General features: G+C 42.7%; 1 protein-coding gene across 1 annotated transcript; it reads left to right on the forward strand.

The window, feature by feature from the left end:
• Nucleotides 1–31: 31 nt before the first annotated feature.
• LOC115133996 (nuclear factor of activated T-cells, cytoplasmic 3-like) lies at nucleotides 32–22,604 on the forward strand. The gene is made up of 9 exons (XM_029667494.2): nucleotides 32–550; nucleotides 5,394–6,579; nucleotides 7,003–7,165; nucleotides 9,769–9,968; nucleotides 11,904–12,076; nucleotides 12,881–13,021; nucleotides 13,099–13,154; nucleotides 13,264–14,326; nucleotides 21,042–22,604. Exons 1-9 carry the CDS (start codon nucleotides 463–465, stop codon nucleotides 21,149–21,151), a joined length of 3,180 nt encoding a protein of 1,059 aa, XP_029523354.2. The 5' UTR covers nucleotides 32–462; the 3' UTR covers nucleotides 21,152–22,604.
• Nucleotides 22,605–23,731: the final 1,127 nt, after the last annotated feature.

Raw genomic sequence — 23,731 nt, forward strand, 5'->3', positions numbered from 1 at the left:
CTAATTATCTTTATTCGTATCCAGAGACACTGCCGTGTCAGGTGATTTGATACTCTAATAATCTCTCACCAGCTACTGTACTTGTACGCAGGCTGATGATGCCTGTGGTGGATTTAGCTGACGTCATGAACGGAGCTGTCTGTCAATGCTTTGTTTGTAATATGGAAGTTTAGTGAGTAGACTGACTGCTTCTTCAAGGGTAATCGAGAATAACTACGGACAAACTATTGTTTATGCGTCTTTTTTATTTGCATAACTGAACTGGTAAAGTATCGAGAGATTATAACGTCGTTATAAATGTCGTCTGGAGGGAACACGCATTTTGGAGTCGTTTTAACTATTTACAACTTCGGATAGGCTTCTTGCTGTAAATAGTAAAAACAAAAAGTATTTCCTCCTTACATCGTTAAAATCTTGAATGCAGTTCTGAAACAACGGCAAAAAAACGACTCGTCAGACCGAATGAGTACTGTAAATTTTAGCGGCAATGAGGAGCTGGACTTCAGACTTATTTTCGGGGAGGAGGCGCAACAACAGCTAGGCCCCGTAGGTGAGTTCTCTTCTTTTTTTGATGCAACAATGTATTCGCCAAAGCCGTAATAGAATGTTTTAAAGTTAACCATTCGATGCCAATTTGCCTTAGCTACCTGGTCCTGGAGCCAAAGTAGAAGAACTACGAATGTAGGCTGCAGTCATTGACCTATATGTGTCGCTACTGTCTTGTAGGGCAGGGTTCACCAACTGACGGCCCACGGACCGAATTTGGCTCGCGGGTGATTTGATTTGGCCCCAAAATTTTCTGGAACAAAAAACCCCAAATGTTTTTATTTTTATTTGTTGAACATAAAATACTGTAAAAACAACAGCAAATCATCTCCCAAGTGATTTAAATGTTTGAAATCTGTTCCAAAGTACGCATAATAAAGAGATATGTGATTGTACACAAATGTAAACAAGGTTTGAAATTGTGTTTTAACCAAATATATCTGGTCTACAAATGATTTGTAATTATGTTCTGGCCCCCTAAACCACCCGCTGAAGAAAAAATGGTCCCGCTGCTGAATCTAGTTAAAAATCCCCGTTGTAAGGTATCAATTGTAGCCTAATAAACCTAGACTGTCAGATTCAGTTGAATAAGCATTTACTTGTTATATCTTTAAATGTGTAGCTTACGTAGGCAACATGAATATTTTGAAAGTTCTAAAACGTATAACACACATGTAAAATACTAGACCAGTGTTTTACGATCACACTGCATAATTCACCAGCCATTCTGAATGATGTGGAGTTTATTCAGTGGTGTAAAGTACTTAAGGAAAAATACTTGACTGTACTACTTAAGTCGTTTTTTGGGGTATCTGTACCAGACAATTTATTTAACTAGGCAAGTCAGTTAAGAACAAATTATTATTTACAATGACAGCCTACCAGGGATCAGTGGGTTAACTGCCTTGTTCAGGGGCACAATGACAGATTGGGGATTCGATCCAGCAAACTTTAGGTTACTGGCCCAACCCTCCAACCACTAGGCTTCCTGCCGTCCCAATGGGACTCATCTCGTCCAAAAAGTTGACTCAAGTTTGCCAATAATCACCTGGATGATCATCAAAACTCTTGGAGGAATGTTCTATGGACAGATGAGTCAAAAGTATAACTTTTTGGACAACATGGGTCCCATTATGCCTGGCGAAAACCAAGCTCTGTATTCCACAGTAAGAACCTTATACCAACAGTCAAGCATGGTGGTGGTAGTGTGATGGTTTGGGGATGACTTTCTTATTTTCCTCAGGACCTGGATTACTTCCCTTAATAGAAGGAACCATGAATTCTCCATCTGTGCGCTGAAGCTGAAATGCAGCAAGACAATGATCCAAAACACACGATCAAGTCTACATGAAAATGTCAAAAAAGCAACACATTTGAAGTTTGGAAGGGCCTAGTCAAAGTCCAGACCTAATCCCAATTGAGATGTTTTGGCGGGACTTGAAATGAGCAGTTCATTCTTGAAAACCTCTGAGTTAAAGCAGTTCTGCATGCAAGAGTGGGCCAAAATTCCTCCACAGCGATGTGAGACTGATCAACGACTACAGGAAGCATTTGCAATGTATTGAGTCGTAACGGAGGCAATTGCTTTTTCACACAGGGGAATTGGGTGTTGCGTAACTTCGTTAATTAAATATAGTAAGTATCCATTTTTTTATTTTCACTTTTTATTATTTATTTGTAAACTCAGGTTCCCTTTATCTAATATTAAGTTTTGGTTGAAGATCTGATAACATTCAGTATAAAAAATATGCAACATTTTAGGGAAGGGAAGGGGGGCAAATACTTTTTCACGGCACTGTACCTTAAAAAAAGAGGTAGGGGTGTGGATCAGAAAACCAGCCAGTATCTGGTGTGACCACCATTTGCCTCATGCAGCGCGACACATCTCCTTCGCATAGAGTTGACCAGGCTGTTGATTATTGCCCCACTCCTCTTCAATGACTGTGCGAAGTTGCTGGATTTGGCGGGAACTGAAACACGCTGTAGTACATGTCGATCCAGAGAATCCCAAACATGCCCAATGGGTGACATGTCTGGTGAGTATGCAAGCCATGGAAGAACTGGGACATTTTCAGCTTCCAGGAATTGTGTACAGATCCTTGCGACATATGTTGTCATGCTGAAACATGAGGTGATAGCGGGTCAATGGCACGATAATGGGCCTCAGGATCTCGTAACGGTATCTCTGTGCTTTCAAATTGCCATCAATAAAATGCAATTGTGTTTGTTGTCTGTAGCTTATCCCTGCCCATACCATAACCCCACCTCCACCATGGGGCACTCTGTTCACAACGTTGACATCAGCAAACTGCTCACCAACACGTTGCCATACACACTGTTTGCCACCTGCCCGGTACAGTTGAAATCGGGATTTATCCATGAAGAGCACACTTCTCCAGCGTGCCAGTGGCCATCGAAGGTGAGCATTTGCCCACTGATGTCGGTTAATACGACAAACTGCAGTCAGGTCAAGACCCTGGAGAGGACGACGAGCACACAGATAAGCTTCCCTGAGACGTTTTATGACAGTTTGTGCAGAAATTCTTTGATTGTGCAAACCCACAGTTTCATCAGCTGTCCGGATGGCTGATCTCAGACAATCCTGCAGGTGAAGCTGGATGTGGAGATCCTGGGCTAGCATGGTTACACGTGGTCTGTGGTTGTGAGGCCGGTTGGACGTACTGCTTTTTGTGCATGTGGCAAATTTCTGGGATGTTTTATTTCAGCTCATGAAACATGGGACCAACACTTTACATGTTGTGTTTATATTTTAGGTCAGTATAATTTTTACTCCAAACATTTTCCCCGACACCCAAATGTACTCATTAGCAGTACAGGAAAATGGTCCAATTCATGCACTTATCAAGAGAACATCCCATTGTCATCCCTACTGCCTCTGTTCTGGCCTACCTCACTAAACACAAATGCTTTATTGTAAATTATGTCTGAGTGTTGGAGCGTGCCCCTGGCTATCTGTAAAAATAAAACAAGACAATTTTGCCATCTGGTTTGCTTTAATATAAGGAATTACATACCTCATTATATTTAAAACCAAATACTTTTTAGACTCTTACTCAAGTAGTATTTTACTGGGAGACTTTCACTTTTACTTGAGTCATTTTCTATTACGGTATCTTTATTTATACTCAAGTATGACAATTGGGCAATTTTCCACCACTGAGTTTATTACACAGTTATAAATTGCACTGATACATTGGATTATATCTAATCAGATCCTGGTCCAGTTGAAATTTGGACAGCACTGACATGCAAAATCCCAGTGGCTCAATATACGCTGAGTGCACAACACATTATGAACACCTGCTCTTTCCATGACATAGACTGACCAGGTGAATCCAGGTGAAAGCTATGATCCCTTATTGATGTCACTTGTTAAAATGGCAATATGTAACTTTTTGGGCAACCTGACCAAATTCACAGAAATGTGAGTTATAGATCTATCATTCTACTTGAAAGTAAGTCTAAGAAGTTGTAGATCTGTTCTATGTGCGCTATTTCTATGCTTCCTGTTCTTAAGTTGTGTTTTTGCTCTTTTACTTTTGGTTTTGTCACCAGCTTCATACAGCTGAAAATACAATATTTTTGATTATCGAAAATATATTTCACAGAGGTTTAGATGGTACAAGGATTCTTTACACTATACCAGCTTATTTAGTTACAAAAACTGAAAATATGCGAACTAGAGTTATAGCAACCAGGAAATGGTGTAGCGAGTTCTGCATAGTGCAACTTTAAATCCACTTCAATCAGTGTAGATGAAGGGGAGGAGAAAGGTAGAGAAGGATTTTTAAGCCTAGAGACAATTGAGACATGGATTGTGTATGTGTGCCATTCAGGGGGGGGATGCAACTCAATATTACGAAGGTGTTCTTAAGGTTTGGTGTACTCAGTGTATAACTATGTACTTTGTAGGATAAAATACTATTTTACTGACAACTGCCCATTTTGCCATTTTAGATAAAGATTTCAGCAGCAGTTTTCAGTAGAAAGGTACTCATAAGGGGTCAAATGCCAGCGACATTGGGGTATGAAAAGTGAAAGGTGATGTCTACTGTAATATAAGAGCATAAATCATAATAACAGCCGCCCACTCGCCCTTCTCTTGTCTGTTTCCTTCCTTATTTCTAACGGTTGTAAATGGCACCCGCAGCTCATTCAGGCGCCACACTCTACCACTCAGCCAGAGGGGTTGCTGAGCCCATGTTGCATCAGATAATATTTATATTCATTACATTCATTGCATTTGCAAATAAGTCAAGGCCAAAGGCAATTATTTTATGTGCTCCATATCAAGGCACAATCAGCCATTTGACCTTTCACCCTCTTTGCATTTTGCATGCAGACCAGACCGGGCCAGAGAGAAACAGTGTGTGTGGGCGTGTGTCCTGTGTGAAACTGTTTATTAGTAGTAGGCCACTTCTAATGCTGCTGCTTCTGCTCTGTTGACAGCTGTGAGCACATACAGTTATGCGAATTAGCCTGGCGAGTGCTGCTGTTAATCTATATATCGCCATTCCACAGTGGCCCCTGCTAAACAGGTCAGTCTCTAGTCTTCCCCACATTTTGTAGAGACTGCAATGGCATTTATGACAAACCTTTCCCAGTGGGTTGACCTATAGATGACTAGTCTAAGCTGTTGTCGGATAGATGCAAATAGAGAGTAATAGATCAGAGAATTATAATTTGTTTGTCTGTTCCTTTGTCTGGACTCCGGATTAATACAGGGCGCAGTGGCACTGTTTTTATCTGCTACGCTCTAAAGAGTAGACACTTTTCATTGCAAATGAACAACCCTCTCAATTGGCCTACTTTCTTTCTATACCCAGCTGGTCCAGACCCTGATGACAGCACGCAATACTACACCACCCAGCCTATTGGCCAGGCCCAGGACCTACAACAGAGTCACCAGCGCCATCAAGCTGTCTCTAACCAGGCGCCTCTGCAGGCCCATGGTAACTACCACCCTAGCTCCAGCTATGAAGATCACGGTTCCAGATACAGTGCCACTGGACACATCCCCAAGGCATTTGACTGCCCAAGCATCCAAATCACATCCATTAGTCACCAAGAGCTGGTCTCCAGCCAGGATGCCGTGCTCATCAGCGGGGCAGATGGCGGGGGGGTGTGCAGCCACGAGCGTTCCTTGTCCACGGACCACCTCTACCTGTCCCTGGACCCCTGTTACAGGGACTCATCCTCCCTGAACCCCAGCCCCTGCAGCAGCCTGTCCTCCAGGAGCTGGCTGTCTGACATGTCTTCCTGCGAGTCCTTCTCCCACGTGTATGACGACGTGGAGGCTGAGCTAAACGAGGCGGCCGCCCGCTTCACCCTGGGCTCCCCGCTGGCCTCTCCCCTGGCCTCCCCTGTCTGCTCGCCACAGGGCCAGGCCGCAGGGGGATTTGGGGTAGAGCTGTGGCAGCAGCAGTACTTCATGAGCACCTACTCACTCTCGCCCCGACAGTCCCCTCGCGGGTCCCCCCACCAGTCCCCTCGCCAATCGCCCCGCCAGTCCCCCTGTCACTCCCCGCGCAACAGCGTCACAGATGAGAACTGGCTGAACCTGCATCCCACCTCCAGGTCTGGCTCAAGACCCACATCCCCTTGTGGGAAAAGAAGGCACTCCAGTGCCGACGTCCACTTAGCCTCCCCCTCCCCCTCGCCACACCACTCCCCCAGCCCCACACCGGGCCACTCTCCCAGGGGCAGTGTGACAGAGGATACCTGGGTGGTTGGAAGCCCTGGTGCCATGGGGGCCCTCCTGTACAGCTTCCCTGAGGTAGACGTTCCGTCCAAGACCAGGAGGACCTCTCATCACATGGGTCTATTGCAAGCACAGGGAGATTCCGGGCAGAGGCTGGAAGACCACAGAGCGGCTTTGCCTAACCTGGATTCACCTGCAGAGGAGTCTGGGTCTACTCTAAAACAGGATGGTCTTTTTGAAGAACTTTTTCTCTCGGTTCCCTCACACTTCACCTGGAGCAAACCCAAACTTGGCAACACACCCCTTTTCAGGTTTGTTATTCATAATCACATCGGCATCAATACTCACATGCGTGCTTCATAATGCCAACCACTGGTTGAAAACGTGCTCTCATTTCCCCGATCACTCAGCATGGTGCAGACATTGTACTACCATAGAACCCTAGCAAGGCAAAGGGTCAGCAAAGCTTAACTAAAGGTGAAGAACAAAACACAGACCCCCATGGTATTTTTAACACCAAATCTGAATGACTGTATGTTTATGAGAAAGAACTGCTGGGTCATATTCATTAGCGCACACACTGTATCAAAATTTACCAAAACGTAACAAAAAAAAATCAATTTAAAATGAGCATTGCTTATTGGACAAGTTCAGGTAGTTCCCTCCCTGTTTCAGTCTGTTTTCTTCCATTTGCTGCCTAATTAATACAGCCCTGTGTTGCCTCCCCCACCCAGAACCTCGTCCCTGCCCCCTCTGGACTGGCCCCTGCCCAGCCAGTTTGGCCAGTGTGAGCTGAAGGTGGATGTGCAGCCGCGGGGCCACCACAGGGCCCACTATGAGACAGAGGGCAGTCGGGGGGCCATCAAGGCTGCCTCAGGTGGACACCCTTTAGTCAAGGTAAAAAGCAAGACTTTCACAAAATCATGACACCAGACCTGGATTCAATTAGTATTTTAACTTGGCAAGCTCAATCTAGCACAGCTAAAGTATTTAGACACATTCTTATGTAAATCCAAGTCAACATGACAAATGTATCTATAGAGGGTCAGTGTCAGGCTCTCACCTAGAATATCAATATGATTGTGCTATTGATACAATGCAAACTTTGAGGGTCTCTAAGAGATCAAAGCAAAACAGAAAATGGTTAAAACTTTATGCCTGGTTCGCATTAATTGTGTTTTGATTAGCTGCTGTTTGCAGTTCAGTTGTAGCCTTGAAGTGTCAATCAACTTGTTATATCCTGAGATATCAAAGGAAGTGTTACATTGAATTGACTCTGGTGCTAAAGCCACACAGCTTCACCCTCTAGTCCTCTGTAATGCCACTAACAGTGTTTCCCCGTACATTACATCACATAGGCGGGTTCAACATTCCTCAATCTCATGCTCCTTTATGGCACAACAAATTTGTGGTGACCTCAATTGGTTTCAATTTGGACATTTCATTGTGGGCAATTCTGGACATTCCTTACAGGACTCCTGTAGGGAAAGTGCACTACAAACCCTCCATAAGTAAACTAAATAGTGCTCATCCTTCAGGTCACATTTTACACGTTCTCTGGGTGTAATGCTATCTATACAGAGCTTTGGTATTGTTTTGGCATACTGTTTATAAATAGACATGATGAACACAGTTATGCATATGTAGTGAAATATACATTATTCATTTCATGTTGTCATTATAATCACATTATAATCATGTCTTCTTAGAAAACAGCTCAGAAAAAGAGTGCTCATAATTGACTATGTATGATAAATTGAGTTGGTGTTTTGTGCAATTACTCACTGCTGTTGCTTGAATCAGACATTTATATAACAATCAGGTTTATCAGAGGTTTGTGAAGCTTGTTGATATACAGTATATTAGGTTCAGTAAATATGGGGGTAGCGTATTCAAATTCTACCAACCACAAAAGCACTAATCTCATACTGTATGATAGCCAAGTCCCCAACAGCAAAAATATACAGAGCTCCCCCCCTCTGCCCTCTCTCTCTCTCTCTCTCTCTCTCTCTCTCCCCCTCTCTCTTTCTCTCCCCCCTTTCTTTCTCTCTCTCTGTCTCTCTCAATTCAATTCAAGGGGCTTTATTGGTATGGGAAACATATGTTAACATTGCCAAAGCAAGTGAAGTAGATAATATACAAAAGTGAAATAAACAATAAAAATGGACTAGACTCTCTCTCTCTGTCTCACTCTCGCTCCCACTATCTCTCTCCCTCTCCCTCTCTCTCTGTCTCTGTCTCTGTCTCTCTCTCTTTGTCTCTCCCTCTCCCCCCTATATCCCCCTCTCTCTCTGTCTCTCTCTGTCTCCCTCTCTCTCCCTCTATCTCTCTCTCCCCCTCTGTCTCTCAGTCGCTCTCTATCTTTGTCTCTCCCTCTTGCTCTATCTCCCCTCTCTCTTCCTCTATATCTCTCCCCCTCTCTCTCTGTCTATCTTTCTCTCTCTCTCTCTCTCTCTCTCTCTCTCTCTCTCTCTCTCTCTCTCGCTCTCTCTCTCTCTCTCTCTCCCCCTCTCTCTCTGTCTCTCTCTATCTCTCTTTGTTTCTCTCTCCTCCCTCTCTCTCCCTCCCCACTATATCTCTCTCCCCCATCTCTCTCTGTCTGTCTCTCTCTCTGTCTCTCTCTCCACCCTCTCTCTCTGTCTCTCTCTGTCTCTCCCCCCTCTCAGTTTATTGACATTGCATTATGTAAATGATTGATACATGGTAACCCTCAGACAGACAGCCTTTTTGCCAGTGGGCTGCAGTGGGACTGTATCACCTAACGTCTAGCAGAGCACTTTTTGCCAGTGGGCTGCAGTGGGACTGGACTACTACTCTGGATCAGGGTGCAGCCATTCTGGAACAGATGAAAGCTGAGATAAACAAAGCTTTACCAAGGCCCTCATGTAATGTACACCAGCTGGTTTATTTTGGGGAGGGGGGCTTCATTACTCTGGTGTTAAAGCCACACAGCTTCACTCTCTAGTCCTCTGTAATGCCACTAACAGTGTTTCCCCGTACATTACATCACATAGGCGGGTTCAACATTCCTCAATCTCATGCTCCTTTATGGCACAACAAATTTGTGGTGACCTCAATTGGTTTCAATTTGGACATTTCATTGCGGGAAATTCTGGACATTCCTTACAGGACTCCTGTAGGGAAAGCGCACTACAAACCCTCCATAAGTAAACTAAATAGTGCTCATCCTTCAGGTCACATTTTAGGCGTTCTCTGAGTGTAATGCTATCTATACAGAGCTTTGGTATTGTTTTGGCATACTGTTTATAAATAGACCCAAACATGATGAACACAGTTATGCATATGTAGTGAAATATACATTATTCAGTTCATGTTGTCATTACAATCACATTATAATCAGGTCTTAGAAAACAGCGCTCAAAAAAATAGTGCTCATAAGAAGAAGTGAAACAGTGTATTTATAGCTTTGTAAATCAAATGCTCTAGTATGCTTCAATAGTATGCTTATTAATATCTCTATGGATTGGTTTCATTTTCAGCTCATTGGATACAACGAGAAGCCAGTCAACCTGCAGATTTTCATTGGAACGGCAGACGATCGCTACTTGAGACCGCATGCCTTCTACCAGGTGCACAGAGTAACAGGGAAAACGGTGGCTACTGCTTGCCAGGAAAGTGTAATAAGCAGTACAAAGGTTCTGGAAATACCTCTGCTCCCCGAAAACAATATGTCCAGCAGGTACTGGTCATAACCATGCAAGATTTATGTTTTCAAATGCTAAAAATATAACATTTGTGCTTCTGATTTATTGGTTTTATGATCTAAAATGTAAAATGGTTTCCACTGTGAATTCTATTCCTTTTTTAAGATTTAGAACAGATCATAGCATGTAAAAATGGGAACGGATTGTCATCTGAAGAATAAGCATATTTCTACATAGTGAAAAACACATTTTAACAGACCATAGCTTTGCTAAACTCAGCAAAAAAATAAATGTCCTCTCACTGTCAACTGCATTTATTTTCAGCAAACTTAACATGTGTAAATATTTGTATGAACATAACAAGATTCAACAACTGTGACATAAACTGGACCAGTTCCACAGACATGTGACTTACAGAAATGGAATAATGTGTCCCTGAACAAAGGGGGGTCAAAATCAAAAGTAACAGTCAGTATCTGGTGTGGCCACCAGCTGCATTAAGTACTGCAGTGCATCTCATCCTCATGGACTGCACCAGATTTGCCAGTTCTTGCTGTGAGTTGTTACCCCACTCTTCCACCAAGGCACCTGCAAGTTTCCAGACATTTCTGGGGGGAATGGCCCAAGCCCTCATCCTCCGATCCAACAGGTCCCAGATGTGCTCAATGGGATTGAGATCTGGGCTCTTCGCTGGCCATGGCAGAACACTGACATTCCTGTCTTTCAGGAAATCACGCACAGAACGAGCAGTGTGGCTGATGGCATTGTCATGCTGGAGGGTCATGTCAGGAGGAGCCTGCAGGAAGGGTACCACATGAGGGAGGAGGACGTCTTCCCTGTAACGCACAGCATTGAGATTGCCTGCAATGACAACAAGCTCAGTCCGATGATGCTGTGACACACCGCCCCAGACCATGACGGACCCTACACCTCCAAATAGATCCCACTCCAGAGTACAGGCCTGGGTGTAACGCTCATTCTTTCGACGATAAACTCGAATCTGACCATCACCCCCAGTGAGACAAAACCGCGACTCAGCAGTGAAGAGCACTTTTTGCCAGTCCTGTCTGGTCCAGCGACGGTGGGTTTGTGCCCGTTGTTGCCGGTCAGTCCAGCTTCTCTCAGCCTATTGCGGACAATCTGAGCACTGATGGAGGGATTGTGCATTCCTGGTGTAACTCGGAGAGTTGTTGTTGCCATCCTGTACCTGTCCCGCAGGTGTGATGTTCGGATGTACCGATCCTGTAAAGGTGTTGTTATACGTGGTCTGCCACTGCGAGGACGATCAGCTGTCCGTCCTGTCTCCCTGTATTGCTGTCTTAGGCGTCTCACAGTACGGACATTGCAATTTTATGCCCTCGCCACATCTGCAGTCCTCATTTCTCCTTGCAGCATGCCTATGGCACGTTCACGCAGATAAGCAGGGATCCTGGGCATCTTTCTTTTGGTGTTTTTCAGAGTCAGTAGAAAGGCCTCTTTAGTGTCCTAAGACTTTCATTGCCTACCGTCTGTAAGCTGTTAGTGTCTTAACGACCATTCCATAGATGCAGTTCATTAATTGGTTATGGTTCATTGAACAAGCATGGGAAACCGTGTTTAAACCCTTTACAATGAAGATCTGTGAAGTTATTTGGATTTTTACGAATTATCTTTGGAAGACAGGGTCCTGAAAAAGGGAGGTTTCCTTTTTTGCTGAGTTTATTTTGTCATGGAAATGTGGCTGCCTTCCATAGTAGAAAAATCCAGGTATTATTTTGTCTCAAGACTAGATCTCTCTCACACTATCTGATACATGTTGTGACTAATCAACAAACTGCATTACACCATCAAATTACACATGAAAAACTTGAACTATTCATAGCATTATGGGCCTATTTTATTAGCTTACTACAGTATATTCAATTATTAGCTTTTATATTCAAATGGCCTTTATATAAAGTTGTCTTGTACTTGTATGTCCCCCTCTATAGTATTGACTGTGCAGGCATCTTGAAGCTGAGGAACTCTGACATTGAGCTCAGGAAGGGGGAGACAGACATCGGGAGGAAGAACACGCGTGTGCGAGTGGCATTCCGTGTGTATATCCCTCAGCCTAGTGGAAAGGTCATGTGTCTGCAAGCTGCCTCTATTCCTGTGGAGTGCTGTGAGTATCTTCAGTAGGGCTAGATATTGTATATGGCAGGGTTCCCCAACTGGCGGCCCACAGGCCAAATTTGGCCCGCGCGGGATTTTATTTTTCTGAGCAAAAAAAAAAAATATATATATATATATTTTTTAAGATATATTTTTTATAGATTGTTGGACATAAAAGACTAAAAACACCAGCATATCATAATTTTGGAAATCTGTTCCGAAGTATTCCCATGCATAATAGAGAAATATATATGATCGTATACAAATGTAGCAAGGTTTTAAATTCTTATGTTTTAGTTAAATATATCTGGTCCACAAATTATCTGTAATTATGTACCGGCCCCCTGACCATCCTCTAGTTGATGGTCCCTGGTATATGGTATGTACATACATTCAAAGATACATGTACATGATTCATAGAGTCTTTCTCCATTATGGGACTTAAACATTTTTTTTTACCTTCATTTAACAAGTCAGTTAAGAACAAATTCTTATTTTCAATGACAGCTTAGGAACAGTGGGTTAACTACCTTGTTCGGGGGCAGAACAACACATTTTTACCTTGTCAGCTCAGGGATTTGATCTTGCAACCTTTCGGTTACTAGTCCAACGCTCTAACCACTAGGCTACCCTGCCGACTTCACCAGGAATACTCTTTATTTATGTAACCTGTATTAAGTTATTGGCTATAATAATTAGGCAAGGCTATAACTAGAAGTCAGAGGTTTCCCCTTGAATGTATTTTATCCAGTAGCTTACATAATGTTGTTTTACTGTATAGTATATTTAGTAGTTAAATGTAATTGGCTTGCAGCTCAGCGCTCGGCCACAGACCTTCCCCAGATGGAGAGCTGCAGTCCCGTCAGCTGCTTGGTCAGTGGGGGGGAGGAGATGGTCATCACCGGCTCCAACATATCCCCAGAGTCAAAGGTCATCTTCCTGGAGAAAAGCCCTGGTAAGAGATGGTGATGCTGCCCAACTTTAGCAGAGGTTTATTAACGTGTTATTAATTGTGATGTTTTATCTCTCCAGATGGACACACACAATGGGAAGTTGATGGAAAAGTTATTGGTGAAAAGAGTAAAATAGTAAGTAGTAATGTACATTACGTTAATAAAAGTTACATGAAATGGACCTCACAGAAACCGTGAATCCCTTGAATAGATAATAAATCATTTTGAAACATTCTCTTTGCAGTCCAGAATCGTGGTTGAGATTCCTACCTACCACAACACAACTGTGAGCTCTGCAGTCCAGGTGCAGTTCTATGTGTGTAACGGGAAGAGGAGAAGAAGCCAGACACAAAACTTCACATACTTGGCTGGTGCTTCTCCACACCATTATCCCACTGCCATTGACTGTGCAGTTGTGGCTACTCGGGTGAAGCAAGAGCACGGAGACTCAGCCTATCTGTCTACCTGCACCAATCCCCCTGGCCTATATCCAACCAGCAGCCAGCTGACTTCTCCTGACGGGGCCTTCTCTCAGGACAAGCCCTTGTATGGTTCCTCTGGTGGTCACCCAGTGCCTTGTGATCCACCCTCCCAGGCAGCATACACTCCCTCTGGTTCCTCGCCTCTTCAGCAGTCCCCTCACCTCCACAGCTACAGCCCCCGTATGGGATACCAGCAGATAAGCCTTGTGCATACACATGACCACATGCCACCCATTCGGACAAGGCCTGTCTATCAGGTCACACAACACAATGTGCCTTACAGTGGCCAGGCCAGCTCTCCCATGAGACCTGGCCCTGCCGCACCCCAGGTCAATCGACCTCAGTCTGCCCAGACCAGACCAGCTGCCTCCAGCCCTCACAGGGAAATGTACCAGAGCCTCATTGGACCTGATCTCTCTGGCACCACTCTCCAGTCTGTGGGAAACCACACCCAGAATACAACCCAACTGCACTCTCTAAGCTACCACTGCTCCCAATCAGACTCTGATCTGGCAGCCCTACAGGCTGAGTATAATCTGAGCTATCACTCTGCAAGAAACTTGCCTGCTTCGTATTCCCCCACCCCTGGAGCACAAGCAACCTGCTCCACCTCCCCGTCAGCATCAGCCTCCTCTGGGGGTCCTCTGAGGCAACTGTCCCCCAGCAGAGCCCAGGGCCTGGCCTCTAGTAGTGACCCCCAGGAGTGTCCCCCGGCCCCCCATTTCCATTTCTCAAACGACCAAGGGAAAGTGAACATCAAGCAGGAACCAGAGGAGAAGCTGCCTCTCGGCAACATGGGGCTCCAGGAGATCACACTGGATGATGGTAAGAGGCTCAGATGATAAATGTTCTCTAGGGCAGGTATTCCAAATCTGGGGTACGGGGGTATGCGCAATGCTGTTGAGGGTACGGCAAATAAAAATTTGATTAATATAAAAATATGTATTTTTTATTATTAAAAACATTTATATAAAACATTTAAATATTCTAACATTTTCAAACAGTATATTTTTCAACGGCGCTATACATTTGTGTGAGGTTTTTTTCTCGCCTGAGTATCCTCGTTTTACTGCCAAAGATAAAAATTAAACAATCTGGTGTTCAGCAAAATAACAACACAATGTCAAATACAGGTAGCCTAGTCAAATAATTAACATCCAATTACATTAACCGTTACTCTTTCGGGAATTCCACTAACGGTCCGTGTGTAGTCAAACGTAGCTGCTGCTCATTCCGTTTGCTCAAAAATAGTTAAATGGTAAAAAAAAGACACAAGTTGTTCTGCTTCCTCAAGCACATCAGTAATTCTACATTTGTTGTTAGCCCAGCGCGCATGGACACTGACAGTTGTGAATCTGATGCAGCCGAAGAGCTACTGCCCCCTTACCCAGGAAGCACCTAAAAACAGACAGGGACGTTGGACCATCGAAGAGACACAAATATGATGAGAACTACATTGATTTGGGGTTCACTTATATTGGGAATAGTGCCTTTCCTCATCCACAAAAGTACTATCTCACAACTTGATGAGACCATCACTCTTGCGCAGACATTTAGAAACAAAACACGGCAATTTGAAAAATAAGCTGCGGGAGTTTTTTGAGCGAGAATTAAGACTACTTTTATGTATAAAAGCAGATACCATTAATAAGAAGGGGCTGGAAGAGTCTTATATGGTGAGCTACCGAGTGACGAGGACAGGCAAGCCCCATACTATTGTGGAGGACTTCATTCTTCTTGCTGCTGCAGATATCGGCGGCAGGGTAGCCTAGTGGTTTGAACATTGGACTAGTAACTGGAACGTTGCAAGTTCAAACCCCTGAGCTGACAAGGTACAAATCTGTCGTTCTGCCCCTAAACAGGCAGTTAACCCACTGTTCCTAGGCCGTCATTGAAAATAATAATTTGTTCTTAACTGACTTGCCTAGTTAAATGAAGGTTAAAAAATATATATATGGCTGGGACAATGCTGGGGGAAAAGACCAAAAAAGCTATACAGACAATGGCTTTATCAAACAACACTGTTTCAGGACGCATCAGTGACATGGCAGGAGATGTTTTGAAACAATTACTTCTTCGCATACAAGCCAGTGAATTCTATGCGTTACAGCTGGATGAGTCAACAGACATGGTGGACCTGACACAGCTCCTGGTATACAGTGCCTTGCGAAAGTATTCGGCCCCCTTGAACTTTGCGACCTTTTGCCACATTTCAGGCTTCAAACATAAAGATATAAAACTGTATTTTTTTGTGAAGAATCAACAACAAGTGGGACACAATCATGAAGTGGAACGACATTTATTGGATATTTCAAACTTTTTTAACAAATCAAAAACTGAAAAATTGGGCGTGCAAAATTATTCAGCCCCCTTAAGTTAATACTTTGTAGCGCCACCTTTTGCTGTGATTACAGCTGTAAGTCGCTTGGGGTATGTCTCTATCAGTTTTGCACATCGAGAGACTGAATTTTTTTCCCATTCCTCCTTGCAAAACAGCTCGAGCTCAGTGAGGTTGGATGGAGAGCATTTGTGAACAGCAGTTTTCAGTTCTTTCCACAGATTCTCGATTGGATTCAGGTCTGGACTTTGACTTGGCCATTCTAACACCTGGATATGTTTATTTTTGAACCATTCCATTGTATATTTTGCTTTATGTTTTGGATCATTGTCTTGTTGGAAGACAAATCTCCGTCTCAGTCTCAGGTCTTTTGCAGACTCCATCAGGTTTTCTTCCAGAATGGTCCTGTATTTGGCTCCATCCATCATCCCATCCATTTTAACCATCTTCTCTGTCCCTGCTGAAGAAAAGCAGGCCCAAACCATGATGCTGCCACCACCATGTTTGACAGTGGGGATGGTGTGTTCAGGGTGATGAGCTGTGTTGCTTTTACGCCAAGCATAACGTTTTGCATTGTTGCCAAAAAGTTCAATTTTGGTTTCATCTGATCAGAGCACCTTCTTACACATGTTTGGTGTGTCTCCCAGGTGGCTTGTGGCAAACTTTAAACAACACTTTTTATGGATATCTTTAAGAAATGGCTTTCTTCTTGCCACTCTTCCATAAAGGCCAGATTTGTGCAATATACGACTGATTGTTGTCCTATTGGCAGAGTCTCCCACCTCAGCTGTAGATCTCTGCAGTTCATCCAGAGTGATCATGGGCCTCTTGGCTGCATCTCTGATCAGTCTTGTCCTTGTATGAGCTGAAAGTTTAGAGGGACGGCCAGGTCTTGGTAGATTTGCAGTGGTCTGATACTCCTTCCATTTCAATATTATCGCTTGCACAGTGCTCCTTGGGATGTTTAAAGCTTGGGAAATCTTTTTGTATCCAAATCCGGCTTTAAACTTCTTCACAACAGTATCTCGGACCTGCCTGGTGTGTTCCTTGTTCTTCATGATGCTCTCTGCGCTTTTAACGGACCTCTGAGATTATCACAGGGCAGGTGCATTTATACGGAGACTTGATTACACACAGGTGGATTGTATTTATCATCATTAGTCATTTAGGTCAACATTGGATCATTCAGAGATCCTCACTGAACTTCTGGAGAGAGTTTGCTCCACTGAAAGTAAAGGGGCTGAATAATTTTGCACGCCCAATTTTTCAGTTTTTGATTTGTTAAAAAAGTTTGAAATATCCAATAAATGTCGTTCCACTTCATGATTGTCCCACTTGTTGTTGATTCTTCACAAAAAAATACAGTTTTATATCTTTATGTTTGAAGCCTGAAATGTGGCAAAAGGTCGCAAAGTTCAAGGGGGCCGAATACTTTCGCAAGGCACTGTATGTCTGTTACATTTATGGGGGGGTCAATTAAGGAAGAAATCCTCATCTGCAAACCACTGGAAACCAGGACAACAGGAGAGGATATTTTTTAAGTACTGGACAGCTTTGTGACATCAAATGGACTTTGGTGGTCAAGATGTGTTGGTATCTGTACTGATGCCGCAAAATGACAGGGAGACATAACGGAGTGGTAACGAGCGTGCAAGCAGTTGCTCCAGACGCCACTTGGGTACACTGCAGCATCCACCGAGAGGCTCTTGCTGCCAAAGGAATGCATGACAGCTTGAAAGACGTTTTGGACACTACAGTGAAAATGGTTAACTTTGTTAAAGCAAGGCCCCTGAACTCTCGAGTGTTTTCTGCACTATGCAATGATATGGGCAGCGACCATGTAACACTTTTACAACTTACCGAAGCTGGTTTTATCAAGGGGCGATGTATTGACACGTTTTTTGAATTGATAGACAAGCTTAAAGTTTTCTTTACTGACCATAATAGTCACTTGTCTGACCACTTGCATGATGATGGGTTTCTCACACGACTGGCCTATCTGGGGGATGTTTTTTCTCACCTGAATGATCTGAATCTAGGATTACAGGAACTATATTCAATGGACTGTCTGCAACTATATTCAATGTGCGGGACAAAATTGAGGCTATGATTAAGAAGTTGGAGCTCTTCTCGGTCTGCATTAACAAGGACAACACACAGGTCTTTCCATCATTGTATGATTTTTTTGTGTGCAAATGGACAACATCAAATGTGATATAGCGAAGCACCTGAGTGAGTTGGGTGTGCAATTACGCAGTAACATTCCCGAAACAGATGACACAAACAACTGGATTCGTTATCCCTTTCATGCCCTGCCTCCAGTCCACTTACCGATATCTGAACAAGAGAGCCTCATCAAAATTGAAACAAGCGGTTCTGTGAAAATGTAATTTAATCAGAAGCCACGGGCAGATTTCTATCCTGCATTGGAAAATCGCACTGTTAAGACACTGATGTCCTTTGCAACCACGTACCTATGTGAGAGTGGATTCTAGGCCCTCACTAGCATGAAAAAATAAATACAGGAACAGACTGTGTGTGGAAAATGATTTAAGACTGAGACTCTGTCCAATACAAAACAAAATTGCAGAGTTATGTGCATCCTTTTAAGCACACCCTTCTCATTAACCTGTGGTGAGTTATTCACAATTTTCAATGAACAAATAAAGTTTTATATGTAAGATGGCAAAATAAAGAGCAAAATTATTGATTATTATTATTCTGGTCCTATAAGAGCTCTTTGTCACTTCCCACGACCTGCCATGTGACAAAAACTCACACTTATTCTTATGTTTAATAAATGTATCGTATAGTGTGTGTGTGGCAGGCTTACAATGATGACAAAAAACAACATTTGAGAGTGCGCTGACCCTTGTGCTAGAGGGGGTATGTAGCTGGAGGTTGAATGTTTAAAGGGGTACGGGACTATAAAATGTTTGATCTTGGGTATTTAGAGCACAGTTATTACTGGGCCATTAGTTATGAATGAAGGGGTAGAATAGGTGATTTTTCCCTATCTGATCGGTCTTATTTATTTTATTCTCAGGGGAGTTACTTTAAAGAAATCGGTTAGAAAGCAAAAATAAAGAACATTACAGTGCAGGAATCAATGGATGCCATTGCACTGTGGGCTAGGTGATAGGCAGCAGTAGGGCTGGCTGTAATTACAAGCCTTCAGGGGCCAGGCAATGAACCATTAAGCTCTCAGACTCTCACCATGCCGACCAGATATTTTAATGAATCACCTCTCGCTGGACGGACTGTGTTTGTCCCAACCACACAGTCAGTCACTGTTGCCCAGTTTTCTTGTCACCATAGGCATATGCCCACTGGGTCTTTGTTTGCTGTCCTACAGGGCTGCATGGCTGCCTGCCCATGTATGTGTGTGTGCACGCTTGTGCACATATGTCTATGTGTGTTTGCGTACAATATGATCTAGGTCAGGGCTCTCCAACCCTGTTCCTGGAGAGCTACTGTCCCGTAGGTTATCTAGCATACCTGATTCTAATAATTAGCTGGTTGATCAGCTGCATCAGGTTAGTCACAACTGGGGTTGGAGTGAAAACCTACCTACCAGGTAGCTCTCCAGGAACAGAGTTGAAGAATGCTGATCTAGGTTAATTATAGGCAGGGGCCCTGGTTGCTAGTTGAGGAGATAACACTTTTAACTGTGATTGGTATAGCATAGACACTATAATCACACAGAAGAGACTAAAGGTACTTTGCATGCTAATCTTCTTCAGTTACCGTCTGTGGCACAGCTGTCACAGTGCAGTGATGACAGGTATTCATAACAACCCCACAACCCCCTCACTACATATGGCTTGGAAATAAGACCCCTGGTCTGAGTTTGGTAGAGGGGTCCTCTTTGAACTTGGACTTTCACCCTACAGGGTTTCTGCGACTCTGATACATAAATTAGGGTACAGCAAGCTTATGCCACATTAGGTGATAATGATTTAATTCAAATGATTTAATCCATTTTAATTTCAAATGACAGTGATTTCATTGATTTACAGTGCTGGGATCTTTTAGGTTTAGTAATTTTGTTTTGCTTAAAGCATAAAATAGTTTAAGGCCCTTACAGTGTCTTGTAACTGGTCTTGGAGGAAGGGAGCTGGTGCAGTTCCCATCAGTCTGTTGGTTGGGAAAGCCAGGGACTTGTTATTTCGGTCCCAACAGTGCTAGCCTGGTGCTGTGTGTTTGTTTACATATGTTTGTTTGGGCGGCAGGTAAGCAGTTAGAGCGTTGGGCCAGTAACCAAAAGGCCTGATAATTTGAATACCCGAGCCGACAAGGTGAAACATGTCGCTGTGCCCTTCAGCAAGGGATTTAACCCCAATTTGCTTCATGGGTGCCGTACTACTATGGCTGACCCTGTAAAACAACACATTTCACTGCACCTGTCCAGTGTATGTGACAATTAAACATGTTTTTTTCCTTGCTTTTTTACATGTGGTCTTTCATCTACCCTCATACACAGCTCGGGTTTCATACACATCACATTTTCATGGGCAGGCTATGAATAGACAGTGTATATGTGGCCTTATAATCCATGTGTTTTTGTTGCACTGTGGGTAATATAAATAGACATCACAAATACAGACTGGAGCCTCAGCCATCGACATGGATCACACCATTTGATAAAGCTCCAGAATATGTTTCACCATACAGCTAATTCTAACCTTTAGACCAGGCCTCAATGCTTGGTCGTTTTTCATAACGCGTGACATCTGTAGATGGAGAGTGTCATTAAAATAATACAATGTACAGATGTAGGATCATAATTTGATCAGTCTTTTGTTGATGAGAGTTTTCCTGCACAGCAGGAAATGCGAATACTTCTAAAGTTTGTAATTCCCACTTTAAACCTGATTTGCCCTAACGTAATGTGTATCATCCCTTACAAAAAATATTAATGAATTATAATCAACATAATAATTCACATTTCCTGTTGCTGCAGGATTATTTTCCAGCTGTAGCAAACTGGCTCAAATTAAGATCCTACATCTGTATCAACAATGCACTGCATTGTATGTGTCAGTGTTGTATTGCTTGATGTATCATTTACTTACTTTTACATTTGTGATTCGGTTTATATTTAGGAGATGGACAATGCTGCCCTCAGATGGCTGAATCAACTATAAAGATACCAACAACAATAGACTTGAAACTAAACCCCTGTGTGTCTCTCTTTTGCAGTGAATGAGATCATCGACAGAGACATATCTCAGCTCATTGGTGGTAGTGCAGCAGAGTCCAGCCAACCAGGACAGGATCCTTATGAATGGGATTCTGTGATTCTCCAGTGATAATGTTCTTCCATTCTTTGTCTTTCATTCATTTTCTAATCATCATTACTCAGGACATGAGTTGACTGGTGCTATCAATGCATTTGGCAGTTCTATTATTAACTGATCACAATTTTGATGGCAAAACTGTGGTGGCTTAAAGAGATTCTCCTGTCCTTTTGTATACTTTTTAGCCAGTAGTTTTGAAAGTAGCGCTTACAAGCCAAAAGTTGTCCCTGAAAATGGCAAACTATGTCACATATGTGCACCAAGTCATTGCTCTCTCTGTCGCTCTGCTGTGTGTGCATCTTGCTAGCTGTCAAATGGCGAGGGGCTGAAGCTCATTGGCTAGAACTTGAATTGCTAGGGGGCTGGCCCATGTGGGGGAAAATGTGGCAAAAATGGCACAGCACAGCTTCACAAAAAACAGTTGCTTTCAAACTAGGGATTTCGTGACTAATTGAGATAAGACAGTAATTCTGCTCATAGATGATGCATTGTATGAACTACACATTGACACATCCATCCCAAAGCGGGAGGTTGAACAAATAATTAGTAGTCACCAAAGTTCCCAAGCATGTCTTTAACTGGTGCAATTACCAACCCAGTCACTGGTAATTCATACAGGTGGTTAGGTTGTAGAGAAGTTATGCCTGTTTAACAGATCACGATTTTCAAGTCAAACTAAAGTATCTTTCAGGAAAAAAATGGCTATGTCTCTCATACCAAAGATTTTACTGCTGCCTTTTGAAAAAGAGCAGATGGAGGCACAGCTAAAATGTCTATAAATGCATAAAAATGACTAATTTGCTGTTGAAAGAACATTGATGTCAATGAAGAGGCTGAAGAAGGCCAAATAGTAAATGCTGTATTAATGTAATATTTATTGGCAAAATACATTAGATTTTAATCTATTTTTTTATACTGTAGCTCTTGCAGTTGTATGATTCTTTAGAATACTGATTGATTTTCATAGCCTTGTATTGCCGGACTGATATTGTATGCCCATTTTCTATTTTAAGATTTTACTTTCCAAAGAATGTACAACATTATAAAGAATTATATGACACTCTTTGGCAATATGTCAGGTGTGAAGCAGCTATTTCAAAGTCAAAGTTTCTTCATCAGGTGGTTTTGTTCAATTAAAAGAAAACAAATTTTAAAAATCTTGTTAGCTGTATCTATGAGTGGTATCAAAATGATATAGGCCTACAACAGGTGGGTCGTGGGTGTAGGTGGTTACACTTTCTCCTTTTTTTCCACTCAGTCAACACATGCATGATGTTGCGACCACAGGAATGGGACAACATGTACAGTGTTTTCAGAAAGTATTCACACCCCTTGACTTTTTTTAAATTGATTAAATTCAGATGTTGTGTCACTGGCCTACACAATAGCCCATAATGTCAAAGTGGAATTATGTTTTTAGACATTTTTGTAAATTATTTTCAAATTAAAATCTGAAATATCTTGAGTCAATAAGTATTCAACCCCTTTGTTATGGAAAGCTTAACAAGTCACATAATAAGTTGCATGGACACTGTGTGCAACAATTGTGTTTAACATGATTTTGGAATGACTATCTCATCTCTGTACCCCACACATACAATTATATGTAAGATCCCACAGTCGAGCAGTGAATTTCAAACATAGACTCAAACAGAAATACCATGGAGGTTTTCGAATGACATGCAAAGAAGGGCACCTAATGGTAGATGGGTAAAAAAAATCCCATTCACCACGAAGATACAGGCATCCTTCTTAAGGTACTTCAGTCCGTGTTAAATACGACGACTGCTAGAATCTTGACGAGAACCAAAAAATGTGATAATTTTACTCCAGTGGTAGCCTGCCATCCTGTTAAGGCTCGGGCTGATTTCAAGGTTTTACTGCTAACCTACAAAGCATTTCATGTACTTGCTCCTACATATCTCTCCGATTTGGAGACTATGCTATGGTCACAAGATGCAGGCCTCCTTAGTGTCCCTATAATTTCTACACAAGCAGCTGGAGGCAGGGCTTTCTCCTATAGAGCTTAATTTTTATGGAATGGTTTGCCGATCCATGTGAGAGACTCGAGACTCAGTCTCGACCTTTAAGTCTTTACTGAGGACACATCTCTTCAGTAGGTCCTATGATTGAGTGTAGGTTGGCCCATGGCAGCGAAGGTGGACGGCAAGGAGTGATGAACTGCCCTTCCTGTCTCTGCCTGGCCGGCTCCCCTCTCAATTCAATTCAAGGGGCTTTATTGGCATGGGAAACATGTGTTAACATTGCCAAAGCAAGTGAGGTAGATAACATACAAAAGTGAAATAAACAATCAAAATTAACAGTAAACATTACACTCACAGAAGTTCCAAAAGAATAAAGACATTACAAATGTCATATAATGTATATATACAGTGTTGCAACAATGTACAAATGGTTAAAGTACAAAAGGGAAAATAAATAAGCATAAATATCAGTTGTATTTATAATAGTGTTTGTTCTTCACTGGTGGACCTTTTCTTGAGGCAATAGGTCACACATCTTGCTGCTGTGATGGCACACTGGTATTTCACCCAGTAGATATGGGAGTTTATCAAAATCGGGTTTGTTTTT

Source organism: Oncorhynchus nerka, linkage group LG9a (assembly GCF_034236695.1).
Source record: "Oncorhynchus nerka isolate Pitt River linkage group LG9a, Oner_Uvic_2.0, whole genome shotgun sequence".
Lineage (NCBI taxonomy): Eukaryota > Metazoa > Chordata > Actinopteri > Salmoniformes > Salmonidae > Oncorhynchus > Oncorhynchus nerka.